This window comes from Tachypleus tridentatus, chromosome 10 (assembly GCF_004210375.1).
Source record: "Tachypleus tridentatus isolate NWPU-2018 chromosome 10, ASM421037v1, whole genome shotgun sequence".
NCBI classification, from domain to species: Eukaryota; Metazoa; Arthropoda; class Merostomata; order Xiphosura; family Limulidae; genus Tachypleus; species Tachypleus tridentatus.
The window spans coordinates 62,084,429-62,101,623 of NC_134834.1; the positions used below are offsets into that span (position 1 = coordinate 62,084,429).

The 17,195-nt window shown below is 31.1% G+C and overlaps 1 protein-coding gene across 1 annotated transcript in view; it reads left to right on the plus strand.

Moving 5' to 3' along the window:
• The first annotated feature begins 3,967 nt into the window (after nucleotides 1-3,967).
• LOC143229417 (erlin-2-B-like) overlaps nucleotides 3,968-17,195 on the plus strand; it is a 39,118-nt gene continuing 25,890 nt past the window's right edge. The window contains 4 exon segments of the mRNA XM_076461730.1: nucleotides 3,968-4,161; nucleotides 9,011-9,033; nucleotides 9,631-9,711; nucleotides 13,996-14,042. Of these exon segments, the coding sequence (XP_076317845.1) occupies nucleotides 4,077-4,161; nucleotides 9,011-9,033; nucleotides 9,631-9,711; nucleotides 13,996-14,042 (236 nt within the window). The 5' untranslated portion in view covers nucleotides 3,968-4,076.

Below are 17,195 nucleotides of genomic sequence, written 5' to 3' on the forward strand. Positions count from 1 at the left end.
CTGTTAAAATATATTTTAGATAACCTGTTAACGTTGTTGTAGTCATATTTTAAGCAGATGCACTTCTTTTACAATTAAAATAAAGCTGCGGAAACATCGAATGGTGTTCATATTCCAAAAGTATGTGTTTTCTTATAGCAAAGCCACATCAGACCATCTACTGAGCCTATCGAGGTGAATCAAACTCCTCAATTTAGCATTGTAAAACTTTAGACAATACGCTGTACTAGCGGAGGGCTTTCCAAAAGTAATTTATCTTTTAGATGATGTATTTTTTTGTTTTTATCTATATTTGCGATACAGTTCATTCTAAGTTATACAATAAATTGTCAATTTGAACATTATTTGAAGTCACATTCTCACAAAATATTTTTAAAATATTTGTTAAGTGCTGTAGGTGTTTAGAGGACTGTGTTTTTTAAATATATATATATTTTTGAAGACAAAAATCAATGAAAGTATTGGAGAAGTAAGATAATACAACAATACGATTGAATGAGTATAGAAAATCTGTAATGATAAAATTGAAGAAGTAGAGTAGTTCTGTTATGAAAAAAAATGAATGAAATCGAAAGTAATGTAAAAAAAGAAATAAACTAGGTAAAAGGAAACATAGTAAGACATCTGGAAACGAATTATTTATTACATAGATTAAACCAGCCACACTCCATTATGCATCCTCTCAGAAGTTATACCCAGACCATTATATGCTAAAAAATATGTAATGGTGAACTTATTTAGTTTACACCTATTATCAATACTTTAGTGTCAATAGCTTCTAAAGGATTTTCCTGGACCACTTCAGCCACGACACTAATAAATCTAGTTGTATACTTTAGCTGGCCAATCATACACTGATTAATCAAGAAACGATTGACTAAGATAGGGAATACCATTAGAGTTATACCAGGCTCAGATCAAAATCATTTCAAGACTGATCATTCGAAAGAAAAACATATTAGCACAATCTCAGTCTAGAGAGATACCTGAAGTTCCATTGATGACGGAACAACCAGTAACATGAAGGATAATATCGACACTATCCCATAGATCTTAGAAGAGAAAAACCACCAAAACACTTAACGAATTAACAATTTATTTTTATATTAGAATTGTTCAAGTAATTTCCTCATCCAGGAAGGTGGCAGTGTTTTATGCTACATTCTAAAAGTTCTATTTTATTTCTCAGTAAGAGGATATAACGCCTAGAAGATTGTGAACTGACATCACATTTCTCGTACACTTGAAGCTATATAATAAATATGAGACACTTCAAAAATGCTCAGAACTGTTTCAAGATTAGAGTGAGTTGATAGATAACTAAGGAGATAATACTTTCTGGAGAGAGAGTTGAAACAGTCAATGTATTTTCGTGAATATATAAATCCATGTTTGCTATCGTGCGATTGAGCTGATATCTATACAAGTAAGTTTATTTTTCACGTTAGTAAACGTGATGTATAACTTAGGCCTTCAACACTTTACTATGGTAGAGTAATGTCCGAAAATTTAATACAGAAAGTGCATTACCATTTTTGTTTTTGTAGAAAGCTTTGATGACTAAAATATTTAGTGGGACGTGTATACAAATGTTCAGAGCAATAAAAGAAACTATCCCAACTCCATTTTTTCAGATCATTAATCAAATAAACCTTTATGAAGATGGATGTGTCTCAGGAGCACATTAGGCATATAATACTTTATGAGTTTAAAAAAGGCAATAGTGCAGCAGAAATTACACGAAACATTTAAGGTGCGGAGTCTCTCAATGAAAGATCAAGTGACTACAGCTTAAGTGATGCGTCACGTTCAGGTCGTCCTGTTGAGTTTAATGATTACTTGCTGCTGGCTGCACTTGATGAAGATTGTGCTGTAACAGCTGAAGAACTAGCACAGAAGCTTAATTAAACCCGTTCAACAGTTCATAGTCATCTGCAACACCTTGGAAAGGTATCAAAACTGGAAAATGTGTCCCTCATGATTTGACAGAAGCTTATCTTAGGGTAAGAGTGAAGATTTGCAATTTTCTGCACTCTCATGAACGTAACTTACCTTTTATAGACAGGTTAGTGACTGGAGATGAAAAATGGATATTTTATAAAAATGTTAAGCGCTGAAGACAATGACTCAGTGCAGGTAAACTGGCTAAAACACAGCCCAAAATGTACTTTTACCCTAGGAAAGTCTTGTTAAGCGTTTGGTGGGATATTGTTGGTGTGATCGATTCCCTTTGAGTTGCTACCAATCAGTGTAACGATTATATCATACTTCTATTGTCAACAGCTAGAGCGCTTGAATGTTAAACTGAAAGAAAAGAGACCTGCTTTGATCAATCGTAAAGGTGTTGAATTACACCAGGATAATGCACGACCCCGTACAGTAAGGATCACATCTGCAAAGATTGAAGAGCTAGACTGAGAAAAACTTCTATATTCTTCTTATTCTCCAGATCTTGCCGCATCTGATTATCATCTATTTCGAAGTTTGCAGAACTGTCTTGATGGAAAAGAGTTTGGAAAATATAATGATGTCAAAACTACCCTCTCTACATTATTTTCCTTCAAACCTTAAGAATTATATACAAGTGGCATTCAGAAGATTGTGAATCGTTGGCATGAAGTAATTAATACTAATGGAGCATACATTATTGATTAAATGACATTAAAAGCGTTTGAAATTCTTTCTCTTTTTCTGAGCCTAAAATCGGACATTACTTAAGGGATAACCTGATATATATATATATACACACACACATATATATTTAAAGTTTCAAATTTTTAGAAATGATAAAGTTGGAAATAACCTAATTTGTTATAGATTACGTAAACTACATTTCGAATTATTTTCGACAGATGAATGAAAAAACCAGCCAACGAAGGAGTAATGCCACATAGCCTAAAGAATAATTACATCTTTTTACACCTTAAAATTATATTTGTTTTACAACTACAGAATACTGCCATGACGTTCTGAGTGAGGTATATGCGTTGTGTCGAGATGTTTTTACTCAGTCGTGTTCCTGTTTATAATATTCCCCGATGGAACAGAGGTCAGTCAATTGACTTATAACACCAAACTCCGGCGTTTGATTCCCAGAAATGAATACAGCAGCTAGTCCAATGTGGTTTGGTATTTTTAAAAAATTACCTATTATAATAACCGTGTGATCTTAATTATAATAATACAAATGCGTCATTTTGTACTCTCTATGACAAAAGTTATTTGACAAATATTTTACAAACCAGTTAAACAATATTATTCTGTAGCACTTCAACCAGAAATCCCTGAACGAATGAGATTACATTCGGAGGAATGAGCAAATACAATTAATCAGATAGTCGAAAGACTCAAGGAAGTGTAAAGTGATGAAAGGCTATAAACATGATTCTATAAAAGACAGTTAGAAATATTCACAAGTTCAATGATATCTGCAAATTTTATCAATTTTTTATGCGTTCTTATCAATATCATTAATGCAAATAAGAAAATGCAAGGGCTCGAGCACTGATTCATAAGACCATCCTCAAGTAATATGGGGCCAATCTGTTTGCATCTCACTAATAACATTTGTTTCTCGTTCATCCTAGCATTTACATTAATTATATTTTCAATGTTTTGAAAAGTTAAATATTTATGCTCCACGTTTTTCAAGTATTGCCTAATTTCAGTCGACTGCATTTTGTTTTGTATCATCGATTTCCCCCTCAATGTGTTTTGAAAACTCCCTTTTTTCATGTGAATTTGTGTATTCTTATTTAAGCGCAAATATGGATTATGTGTTGTGTCCTCTATGGGCATTGAAACCCAATTTCTAGTCTTAAAACCTTAATATTTACAGCTGTATTACTGAAGGGCTTTTTTATCTAAGACACATAGTAACAAAGTGGAAATAATTCTAAAACTGTGTATTTATGTTTGCATTAAATTCTCATAATGATTTCCGTGTAGGGGTATATATATCTATGGTTATACTCCCTCTATACTACGGCGATTAAATTTTCAAAGTTTCTGTGTGACATCGTTGATTCTTTTATTTTCTCGTGGGATTACATGAAATTCATAAGTGGCGAAACAAAATGACAAGAATGGCAGCACTGGGATTAGGAGCATTGCTTTTTGTATTGTTATTGGTAAATTTTTCTCTACACAAAATTGAAGAAGGTGAGTACGTATGAAACGTGTTAAACATTGTGAGTAGTAAGTACTATTAGTAGTATTAAAACTCGGAAATAGAAATGTAGTATATTGTACGAGACTCGTGAACTTTATTCATGAGTCACGAAATAAGAAACTAGTAGCGTTACTGCAAATAGTACTAGAATTACTAGTAATGTTAATATTTTCTTCGTATTGTTATATTAACATTAATACTACTACCCAGGTTTCAATGTTACTGTATTAGTCTAGAGTGAATGTGAAAAGTGAAGACAAATACTATTACAAATATGATATTGGTAAAATATCAACCATACTTTTGGAGCAAAGTATTAATACAAAAATTAGGAAATTAGTTTTGACATTTTTATACTTCATCTTCACAATATTCTGATAAGATTTTGTCTATATGCCCTAGATGATACCTGATTACTGAATTTCTATGATATTTTGGAGTGAGATGATCTTGTATAATCTATTCTACATGTTCATTAGTTGAAATTGTTAAGGGGGAAAAGATTTAGATTTTCAACCATTTGATAATCATCAACAGAATCCTTTCCATTTTAATTTTATTAACTCTAAGCTCCCATTCAGAAATTCTTTTTTGCTAACTGTTTTTCACATGTACTTTCAATTATTTTTTTTATTCTTTTAAACAACTTTTCTAGCACTTTTTATGGGCTTGTAAGTACCTTCCATTTTGGTAGTATGTTTGAAGTTTCTAAATTTATAATACCTTGTCTTAATTTTTTATTTGTGAAGCGTTTGTCCAAATGTTGTAAGACAATAAAACCATGGAGCATATCTGTCAACATGTATGTGTAGGATAGAGTTCATTTAAGCATTTTGAAGAAATAAATTATTTAAAAAATGTTTAATACATTTTAATTTGATATATAGTGAAATTAAATTATTACATCCAAATGAAACTAAATGAATAAACAAAATAATGAGAAAGGGCTGTGCTAAAAACAGCAAATCCCAACCTCGATTAATTATATTATAATTGTAAATTTTTAAGCTGTAAACAAAACACATTGACATGAAAAAAATATGCAGCTTATTTTGTTTCATGCTAATGTGTTTTGTTTATGGCTTAAAAATTTGTGGTTATAATAAACACACACACACACTGTGGATACTGGAAGGAATGTGTGGTACATATGCTGGAGGGTAAAACATACTATCGTGTTGAATGTGTTTCCAAATAGTGAGCTAACTTAGTAAAAACAACACAACTTTTGGCATCATGCATTTTGAAAGGGACTGAAGAGAAAACTAACTTCTAGACCAGGGGTTCCCAACTGGTGGGTCGCGACCCCCAGGGGGTCGTGCAGCCTTGGCAGGGGAGTCGCATAGCCTTGTTAGAAGTAGCTTGGGATAACATTAATTTTATTTCATCAATTACATTTTCAAGTTGCGAGTGCCAAAAGGTTGGGAACCCCTGTTCTAGACTAAAGTTGAAATTCTCCATAACACCTCCCACACAGCTCAAGCTTGATTCTCACAAACTTGTCATAATAGTAGACAAGTTAGGGATTGTTTGTGTGTTTTGCAAAGAAACTGCTGCATAAGATTAAAATACAGCATATGTAATTTTATGATTTCTCCAGCTCATAAGAAGTTTAGTGAAGTTTAATTTCTGCTCAAAGAATATCCAGTTTTTAAGTTTGTTTCCATTAGTTTTGTTTTCAAATCAATTTAAGGTTGTTTTTAAATAATTCTATCTAATTTATCTGCTACTTAAACAGATTGATTCAAAGTGAATTTAAAATTTATATTCATCCAACAAGTGAAATAAATAGTACATAGTAGTTGTTTCAAATTGTTTTTATGATAATAGTAAAATAATTTAGAAAAATGACTGAGCTTGAAATTAACATTTAAGGACAGTAAGGGACTTTGTCTGCCTACACTGTACTTTCCACAAAATCAAACTATTAATAAACGATAACTCAAAGTTAGCCAATATTATTCAAATATTTATCAAGCCTTCCCTTAAACTTAAATTTACTGATTTAATATCACTAAGTTAGCCTATTTCAATGACCAACTACTATGTTAGAAAAAATAAAACTCTTAGCTAAAAATGATTCCTACTATATCAAAATTTATGTTTTTGTACAACCATTCCTACAATTATGTACAAAAGTAATATGATGCATGAACATTAGAGTTGAGTGATTATTGATATATACTATTTGATTAATCAATGTATGTACAAGTCAAAAAAAATGGTAGAGAATGTTCTGTGAGTTGCTTTCTCTAGTATTTCAAAATAAGTGATAGTTTTGTCATAACAAAAAGACAAGATTAACAAGTTTTATTTTCTGATACTTATTATAATTCATGAAGAAAAATAAAAAAAATTCATATTTTCATTTCTGAATAGTTAGAGTTTTGTCTTTTAGACAAAACAATCCACTCGTTGATTTATTTGTAATTTTCCTTCCACTTTCAGAGAATAACTATTTTTCCTAAGAACCCATCATTTTTTGAGAATGTACTCTCCATTTTGTGATTTGAAATTTCAAGTGTTTCCTTGAATTTTTGTATAGGCCTGGGTTGAAATCTTTATGGGGTACATTTACTAATAAAACAGAAGTTTGAAATTAGCTACAAGGAAAGTTTAAATATGAGTAATAGAGCAAGAAGTAGACTATCACCTAATAGTAGAGAAAATATATAGGTTTGATTTGTTTTATAGTTTTAGTAAATGTACTGTTCAGTTTCTTTTTGTTTGCGAATTGTGAAAGTATTTGTTAAATTATATCCATTTGAAAGCTACAGAAATTTTTTTCAGTGATAGTACATGTAGATAACTTAACAGCTTGAGATAAGTGAAGGCTGTATAGCTTGTATATGAGGTGAATAACTAATTGAGTAAAGTATTACAAGTTTAACATAGTAACATAAGTATAATGTTATAGAGGTTTTGTTATTACAGAAGTACAAGGACAAGATTATCTTAACTGAGACAAAAATACATGCATGCACACACAGAATTAAATATATTTTGCTTTGGAAAGAGATTAATAAAAATGAAACAATATATTAATAATTTAAAACAGTATCTGTTACTGTTAATTTAAAAGAAATAAATAAAAAACACTCATACACATAAGCATAAAATACTGACTTGTGTATCTTTCATTATACTCCAGTTTCTAAAATTTAAAGCTCTGTCAATGAGTTATTAGACATGAAAATGACATCACATAAAAGATGCGAAAAGTGTAATCTGTCCTTTTTTGACATTGGTAAAATGAATCACTTAAAATTATGAATTCTCTAGGGTATGACACAAAATGATGTATGAAGTTCAAAAGCAAGAAATAAAAATATTTATTCATAATTTTGTACTTGCTCTTTAAATAGAACTTTTGAAATGGAAATATTTGGAAAAATGTATTTTAAAGTATGGTATTTTTTCGTAATTCATTTATTAATGTGTTTGTTAACAGATAACGAACTATTATGTAAATTTATTCTCAAACAGAAGTTTTCTGCTTCTCTGAAATATATTTGTTTACAATAAACAGAAGATAATGCACAAGTAACATTATGTAAGTTACAACTAAATCCAGAGTTTATAAAAATACTTTTTTAAATTAAGAGTAATAAAGAGCTTTTAAAATGTTTAGTTATTTTTGTATTGTTTAATTTTTATTAATCACTTAACCAAGCAAAGTATATTTGATACCTTTTGTGTATGTGGATTGTTACTGTGTTAAAGTTGTAACACTTTGTTACTTATTCAGTCTATCACTAAACTATATCAGATTCTCTTATCTCAAGTTATTTAATAAAATAAGAGATACATTATGCTTTTAATGTTGTAATGTTTTTGCACTAGTTTTATCTTTTATTCACCAAATAAAATATTTAATCAGATAAGTTGGATTTACTGTATAATGAATGTGATATATGACTATAAAATATTCTAATATTCATATCTTTTAATTTTATTTTTATTTTTTTCAAACAATACATAATAAATTGAATAACTGGTTACTTTATTTCTAATTGTAATGATTGATTTGATGTTTTAAATAAAGTTAACATTATTGGTTATATTAAAACATTTTTGTTATATAATTATCAGTTTATTTGATTGACAGAAGATGGTGTGTGATTTATGCTTACATAATGCAGTCTTAAAAGTAGCAGATGTATGGTCACCTCAAAATATTTCAACAGTTAAGATAACAAATAATATAACCTTGAGTTAAGGATAAGAGACCAAAAATTTTTGTACTGCTGTTATGATGGTGCTCATGTTTTATTCTTACTTAACATTTAACTATGAATTTTTACTCATGTTTTTTGTTTTGTTCCACTGAAATTAAAATGGAAATTTAAAAATTACTTAAATGAAAGGTAAAGTGTTAGTAAGTTGAGTTGTTATGCAAGTTATTATGTTAATAAAAACTGTTTTAGATTTTTATTTACATTACTGTACTTTTAATTTTCATCAGTTATTTACAGCTTGTTACTTTATGGAAGGTGTTGTGACACATTCTAAAAAACGTTCTTGTTTCTTCAGTACTTTATTCTATTTTCATTTTCAGATGATCTCCAATTAAGCTTATATATTTTATTTTTTATCACCATTAAGTATTTCTTGAGGTATTGAAAATTAGTTTAATACAGAATTTACATCCTCATGAGGATGCATATGCAGAAGTTATCTCTCATAACCTTGTGTCACTAAAATGGCCAAGATTGCATTATACAGAGAGAGAATGTAAATAAACATGGGATTCTAAAATTGTTTTTCAACTCTTTATTTAATTTACAAATTCAGTTATTTAATACTTGATATTATTAATATTTTTTCTCTTTAATGTAGGACATGTGGGAGTCTATTACAGAGTAAGTATTAACATGTTGTATCTAGTTTGTGTAAGGTGGTGCAAAATGCAACTTTTTGAGTAGTGTGGTAAGTTAATGTTGGATTAGAAAAGAATGAATTGTTACTTTAATTTCATCTTCTCTGAAACTTGTGTGTCATCTGGATTTATGTAGAAAAACATACAAATTTACTCCACGATGATGAGAAAACTGACTTGTAGAGAAAAATATATATGTATAAAAACAGCTGGTATGGGTTGAGAACATTTTTGTATGTAGAGGAGCAAACAATGTTTCAACCTTCTTTGGTTATCGTCAGTTTTTACATGTATACAAATTTACTGTAGTGTACCAATGCAAGCAATTTTTGTAGGAAGTGGTAGTTATAAAGTTCTTTTACCATATAATAGGATGTGTATAAATATATTTTTCATTATGGGTACACTATACTAATGAATTTATATTAAAGTTAAAATATCAATAATTTATTGTTTGCTCCATTTTTATTGCTTACATTAATGCTTTAGTCACAGCAATGTGATACTAAATCTTGCAGCTTTTACCTGAGTCACACAGGTAATTCTAATTTCTTATTGTTTTTGCTTCTTTTGGTTTTAGGGAGGAGCTTTGTTAAAAGATACAAGTAATCCTGGGTTTCACATGATGATACCTTTTATAACTACCTTTAGATCAATACAGGTGAGAATTATTGAGAATGGATAGTCTCAAAACCTAGATCATCTTATGCAGAATTTGTAAAATATCTTTTTATATATGTTTGTGTTGTTTTGTAAGCCACAACCTTTTTATTTTTCAGAATATTTATTCTACTTTTCTTACTGCACTAAGTTTTATTCAAATGAAAATAATTCTATATATAATATGCACATGTACAGGGACTCATCTGTTTATAGATTATTTTCTGCATATACTTGACCCTTAATTTGTTTACTTTTTATGCATTCTGCTTTAAAAACGACTCCTGAGTATTAGTTTTTAATGCAACCTGCTTATTTGATTACTTATGTTACATTTAATGCATTTTTCAAGGTATTTCCTGAATCATGACATGATATATGCAATCTCATAATGTTGATCAGTTATTGGTCTCTACACCAGTGATTCCCTACTGGTGAGTAATGAGACTTGCATTTATGGGTGTTGTGGGTCAGGACAAATATAACTGCCTTAAAGTAATAAGTTGTTAGCTATTGTGCCAAATAACAAAGTGGGCCTTGTGGTGAAAAATGCCGGAAACCCTCATCTACATCATTTAAAACAATTTGAAGGATAATCTAAATTTGTAATATTATAACTAATATAAAGAAAAACCACTGTTGTAAGATAATGTTAATGTTTAAAATTGGTGCCTACTAGGTCCTGAGTTGGTATTGACAACTTCTCAAAACAAAAAAAAAAACTGTTAAAGGGATCTTTAATGTTTAGAACTACTACATGGGCTGTGTTGTGTGTTTCATGACCATCACACATGTAATTAATGAGATTTAAGTTAAGTGCATGAGAAGTATAATTTGTTCAGTCAGTTTCTTTATGGAATGTGTTGATCAGTGTGGACTATATCGTGTGTTGGAGTTGTGTAGAGATTAATACATTCACCAGTGCATATTTTTTCTTACACCACACTTCCACCATAACTGTGTAGGCCACATTCTTATATTAAAGATTGTAAAATAATGTTATACTTTGCTGTGAGCAGAATGCATCTCACTGCATATGTAGTATATAAGTAGCTTTTGTGATACTTATTGCCAACCATCTGTGTATTGCCATTGGTATTCTCTTGTGGCTGCAAATGTGATTGTCTCAGACTTGTATGTGTGTAGACTAGAATTTCATCATAAATTATAAACTTTAGTAGGAAAGACCTGAGTAAAGCTCTGAACGTCAGTTGCACATGCAGATATATAGATAATATTCTTGTACTGAATTATTGTATCAAGTTTTAATATACTTGATGCGAATTTGTATCTCGGATCTCACTCCAGAAAAAAAAATCCAAGGGCAAAGCTAACTAGCTATATTTAAATATTACTGTCACTAATCTCATGGTTTAAGTTTAAAATTTTCAATAAAAGATACTTTCAACTTTGAAACAAATATTTGTAAAATACAAGTATCTTGAATAGATTGTTACAATGTTTATAACTCTCAGCTTATTAGATTACAATATTTTGTCAATAGATTTCATAAACTCACTCACCATTTTCAGAATTGAGGTTTCTCATTATGCAAATTAAACACAAAATTGTATTCTGTGAGGTTGTCAAAAATCTTTTTACTAAAGATTGTAGGCTTAGAAATCCTTTCAGAGTATCTCAACCCCTTAAAACTTTCACGTTTGCACTTTAATTCCTTGAGATATTGTTTAGGTAATGGTAAACAGCTTTAGTATGTAGTTATTATTAGCTATATAAAAGCTCTGTATGCTATTAACTGAATTAAATTAGTTTTCATTATTAATTTGTCATATTAATACTATGTATTTGTATATAATGTGTATTATTATTTATTAGTTGGGAGTGCCTGTCCATTGGATAGGTGAAATAAAAACTTGTTTGTAACAAAGGATAGGAAATTGTGCTTCAGTTATTTTTTTCCTAACATAACACACATTAAAAATCCAATTAAAATACTTAAAGATAATTGTACTATAAATACAAACGTACTGTTTAGGATAATTCTAGCAGTATCCTATTAATTATTGTTAATAAAAAGGTGTTTATTTAATTTTGTCAAATGAAAATCCATGTTTTGATTTTGGGTTGATTTCAATGTGCTCCAAACAAAAACATTAGGGTTTGTGAGTTTTATAAATATTTTTCTGAATGAAATATTCCTCGTGTATTATCCAGGAGGAAAGCCTAAATAGTTTTGAAGCAAGTTGTGCAAATTAAAACCTTAAGTTCAATGGAAGAATAATTTTTTATTTAAACTATTAGTGTTTCTTGTCCTTGGTTGTAATGGTGTGATGTATTTGCCTATATTTCAACTTTAAGAAGAAATAGGCTAATGAGTTAAACATGTAATGAAAGTTTATTGTTTTTTGTTTTCAACTATATGAAAGAACATGGCTTCGTAATCGGCAAAGATGCACACAGTGATCAGAACAAAATGATATATGCTTAGCTTGGCAATATGTTGCTTAATTGTTTCATACCTTATTTGAATTATAGTATTACAGTATGATAAGGAATGCTTTTCATAGAATATGATAGAAACATGTAAGGCTTAATTAGGCTATTTTAAAATGAACATTCCAATTTCAGTTCACTATTAATGCTGTTTGTTATTTATTAGCTTAAGTAACTGCTTGAATGGATAAAGAAACTCACTAAAGAAATTTAAAAATATATACATAAATGAATATAAGCTAGTTTTAAAACTTGTATTACATACATTAAATAAAACCTGATTACTGGTTAGAAGAAGTTGGTTTACTTTTAATTTGTAGTGTAACTTATTTTAAAATAAGTTATTTTTATTCATGATGTTGGAAAAACACATAGGGTCAATAAGTCTTGACACAAAATAATAAAAACCCTATAACATTAGCACATTTGAAAGCACTTGGGTTATAACAGTTTGCCATTTTCTAATAAGTTATTTTTGTTGTATTCCAATGTCACTATGTGCTATGTATGTATATGATTTATTAAGTGTGTTTAAAGACTGTAGGAGGACATGTAAGTAATTAAAATTTATCATGAATATCTTTGCCATTTAAAGTTGCATAAATTCATTCAAGTATCGCATATTAAAAATAAGATTATTTTTAAGAGATGCATAATAAGTAGAGAATTATCCTGAGTTTCAAACTATTTTATCCACTAGTTTCTTTTGAAATGCAATGAACCCCTACAATAGGTACATTAACACAACTGTATGTTTAACAGTTAATATTCACACCTCAGTTTTTATATTTAATGAATCCTTACTTTCTTGATTACCTACATTTTGTACTTAATGCATTCTTTATAAAGTTGATGTTTGTTGTGAGTTCAAGTCCTATATTGCATGATATTAACACGTGATTGTTATTTGATGTTATTTTGCACAATATTTATTGCTTATTGTTATATATTTAATCTGTATTTTATGATATAGATTTAATAAAGTCTGCAAGACAGTAATTGCTTTGTATTTCATGCATTCTGGATGACTTCAAGATAAATGGAAACATATCTTTAGTCTGGTGTGATGGAATAGAGGTTGATGTTAAACTGAATGCTATCATGAATTTTTCAAGTTATAATCCTTGTAACTATTTGAAATGTTTATGATTAATATCATAACACAGTGTTACTGTTCAGTTCAGGCTGTGACTAATGTTTTGTAGCATTTACTGCACTGACAGTGCAAGCTGTAGTAACTCTACTTTAGAATTTCTATGGTAATATCAGAAAAATGTGCTGAATATTTACTCAACAGAATTACTTCCACATTCTTGGTAGGTGGCATTATCTCACACTAAGTTTTCTTCAACTGTTGAAGATTTTTAGGTGAAGATGTAGAATGAACCTTTCACTTTATGAATTTGGTTTTTCCCAAGAGTGATTTCTTTTATTGCAATGGCTCCCATCCATTGGTCCAGAGAAACATCTATTAAAAATATTTAAAGTCTGTATCATGTACTTTTAATAGTCCATAACTTTTATACAAAGGTTTTGTGAATCCATGGAATGATAAAGGCTTGCAATTGCTGATATACAAAATACCAAGAAGCATGAAAATAATCTTTCTGTACCTTTCACATTTTGAAAGAAAAGAAATAATTCACATAAAGATAATAGCAAAAATCCATGAACACAGTTACTGAGGGTTGCAGTACACAATTTTCACAGTTAATATTACTGATTGTTGAAATGTATTTGTTCTTTAGCTCAGCCTTATCTTAGACATTTAAAAAGTTTTGTACATTATAGTGTTGTATATTTAAAATTGTTTTGTTTTTATATTTTGCAGGTGACTCTTCAGACAGATGAGGTAAAAAATGTGCCCTGTGGTACAAGGTAAATTACTTATTTCATAAAATGTAAACATTTTTATTAAGAATCAGTTTATACATGTTAACTGATTATAATAAATTCTAAATTAACAGATGTAACTTACAACTTCAGTCATTAAACTCAGAAGTTTTGTTTGAAAATTAACAAATATTTGGAATCTTATAGAATTTACAGTGAGTGTTAAGCTGTTTTAGAATATCTACATTATATTTGAAAAAGAAATTCTAACTTGGCAAATATATTTTTCTTACTACAAAAATAATAAAATTTGTCCCAGCGGTAATAACGTGCATGATAAATTATCAAAAAAAAGTTTGTATGAGGGGTAACAAGTTATTCTAGCTTTCATGTTTTTGGAAAAGTTTAATTGATCACTGGAAGAACAAACTGTGCTGCATGTAAGCCACTGCTTGAATCTTAAAATACAATACAATAATAAATAGAATTACTATCAGATAAAAAAACATTGATTACACATAGTTTTATGTATCTTAACATCTGCAGTATGTTTTCTTGAATTTTAAACTACTACCACATTTTTTTGACAATGATTCATACTTTTTCATATATTTTTTACCTTAACACAATATACTCAAACTAAAATGTTTTGTTTTTGGTAGTGTTATGAGGAAGACCTCATAACCTATGTGAGGATTGATAAAATTTGGGCCCCTATGTGTGGATTCCTGTACATGGTGAAGGGACCTCCCAGGAAAGATTCTGTTCTTTCAATTTACCTCCTCTGGGATCTAAACATTCACCCATGTGTTTGTGTATGGTGACCTGTGAAGGGGAGGAGAGGATCCTGTTGGTTGAGAGGTTCAACCCTAACACACCACTGTGGCCTTGAATTCCTGTAGACAAGTGGCCTTGGGGTAACCCCCTCCTTGGGTTAATCGGCTGGTCCACTTGGGCTAGGGTCAACCATGTACCAGTGTTGGATGTTCTCAACAGGTGTCGTGGACACTATATTTGATGCTAGTGTTTGGTTATAGTGCTCACAAAACTCTGGCATTGCCGCAGTGTCCTTGTTTGACATTGTAGTGCATCTCCTCGGAGGGCTCCATGGTGGGTGGGGTCAGTGAGCATGGAAATTTCCTTTTTTCCTATGGATTCTCCTACGAAAAATTTAAATAAAATACTGAAAAAACAATCAATAGGTAAACCACCACATCTTGAACACTCTGAGCAGCAATCTTCAACATCTGTAGCACACATACCTCATTTTCTTATATTACATTCTCTTTCAGAAAAACCTTTAGGGCAAATGTCCCCTTTTTTTTTTTTTATTCAGAAGGGACTTGCTAGCTCTCCAAAGTCAATAAAGCAGTAAAGCTTCAATCTGGAGACATATTGGTGGAAACATCCACATCTCAACTCAATGAACTCCTGTTGCATTCAAAGGCAATTGGGAATATGCCCGTTGAAGTTACACTTCCTGCTACTTTGAATTCATCATGAAGAGTTTTTGTTGAGAGGGATTTGATGAACATCCCAGAGCCAGAGATTCTCACTGGTTTCTCCACTCAAGGAGTTTCTGCAGTGAGGTGTATCTCCACTTGCAAAGATGGAATTATAATGCTGACTGACATCTTCATTCTGACATTTATATCACCACATCCACCTGCCACCATCAAGGCAGGTTATCTTAATTGCAGGGCATGGCTATACATTCAAAACCCTTTCCGATGTTTTCAGTGTCAGCTGTTCGGTCACTCGAAGATATCATGTTGTGCTTCCTTGATGTGTGCTTGTTGTGGTGGCAAGGACCATGATGCCTATGAGTGTGAAAAGGACCCTCATTGCATTCAATTGCAATGGCTCTCACCCATCCTGCCTTTGTTCTTGCCCTAAATCGTTGGAAGAAAAAGAGGTGCAGCATTTGAAAATGATTCATAACATTATTTACCCTGAGGCTTGAAAGTTGCTGTCCACCACTTCATCCTTGATGTATGCTGCTGCACTTCATTCAACTACTACAGTGGGAGTGCACACAGACATCTGTGCTTCCGAAAGAATCATTCTCAAAACAAATGAAGTCTTTTGACCTTCATGATTAAAAAAAGTTGATGAATCAACTTCAACACCCATCTCTGTTCCTTACATAGATTCCAATAAATACCAAGATCCACTTCCTTTGGTTCTTGGTACAAGCATTTCCTCAGATACATCTTCTTCTCTTACCCCAAGATGCAAAACGATCATTTGTTCACGTCCTCATTCACTGGTATCCTTTTCCAACAGCGAAGACCTTTCCAATCGACCCAGGGCAGGATCCATGGAGGTTGATAGACCTCCCTTAAATAAAGACAGTAAAGAAAAAAGATGTTGGTCGTAAATAGAAGGGTTCTTTACCCAATTTGCCTACACGTAAATAAAAATGTCCACCTTGGTTCAGTGGAACTGTTGAGGTTTATGATCTAATCTGATGACATCAAAACACTGATTTCTTCCTGCCATCCTGTATGTCTTTCCTTCCAGGAAACATTTCTGAAACTTGCCAATACAGTCAACCTTTGGCAGTTTTTTTGTTTTTTTTTTATTACAGAAACGACAGGCTGTGTGATGGATAAGTACATGGAGAGGTGGCACTGTTGGTTGATCAACATGTGCCCACCCTGTCTTTGTCACTCGACACACTCTTGGAGGCTGTAGTAGCCATCAGTGTTTGTTCTTTTTTTCAAGAGAGACGTATGATAAATCAGACCTTGATGCTCTAGTTGAACAGTTGATGTCTCCCTTTTTAATCCTGGGGGACTTGAATGGACATCATCCTCTGTGGGGAAGTGCTGATATAGATAGGAATGGTCATCCTCTAGAGTGTATGCTCTATGATCACAACCTTTCTCTTTTCAATACTAGTTTTTTTATTTATTTTCATGCACCTAGTCAGTCCTTCACTGGTATTAATCTCTCAATTTTCTCCCTTTCACTATTCTCCCATTTTTCATGGAGGTTTGACAAAAATCCATGAGGCAGTGATCTTTTTCCTATTAATTTGAGAGAGACTGGCCATGGTTGCTGTCACCTGACCTGCATGCCCTAGTGAAAGCTGGATCACGTGAACTGGCCCTCTTTTACTGCTCTTGCAGAATTTGATCCTACCATCATCTGTAAGCCATCAATAGATGATTGTGGCAGGAGTAACTGACTGTA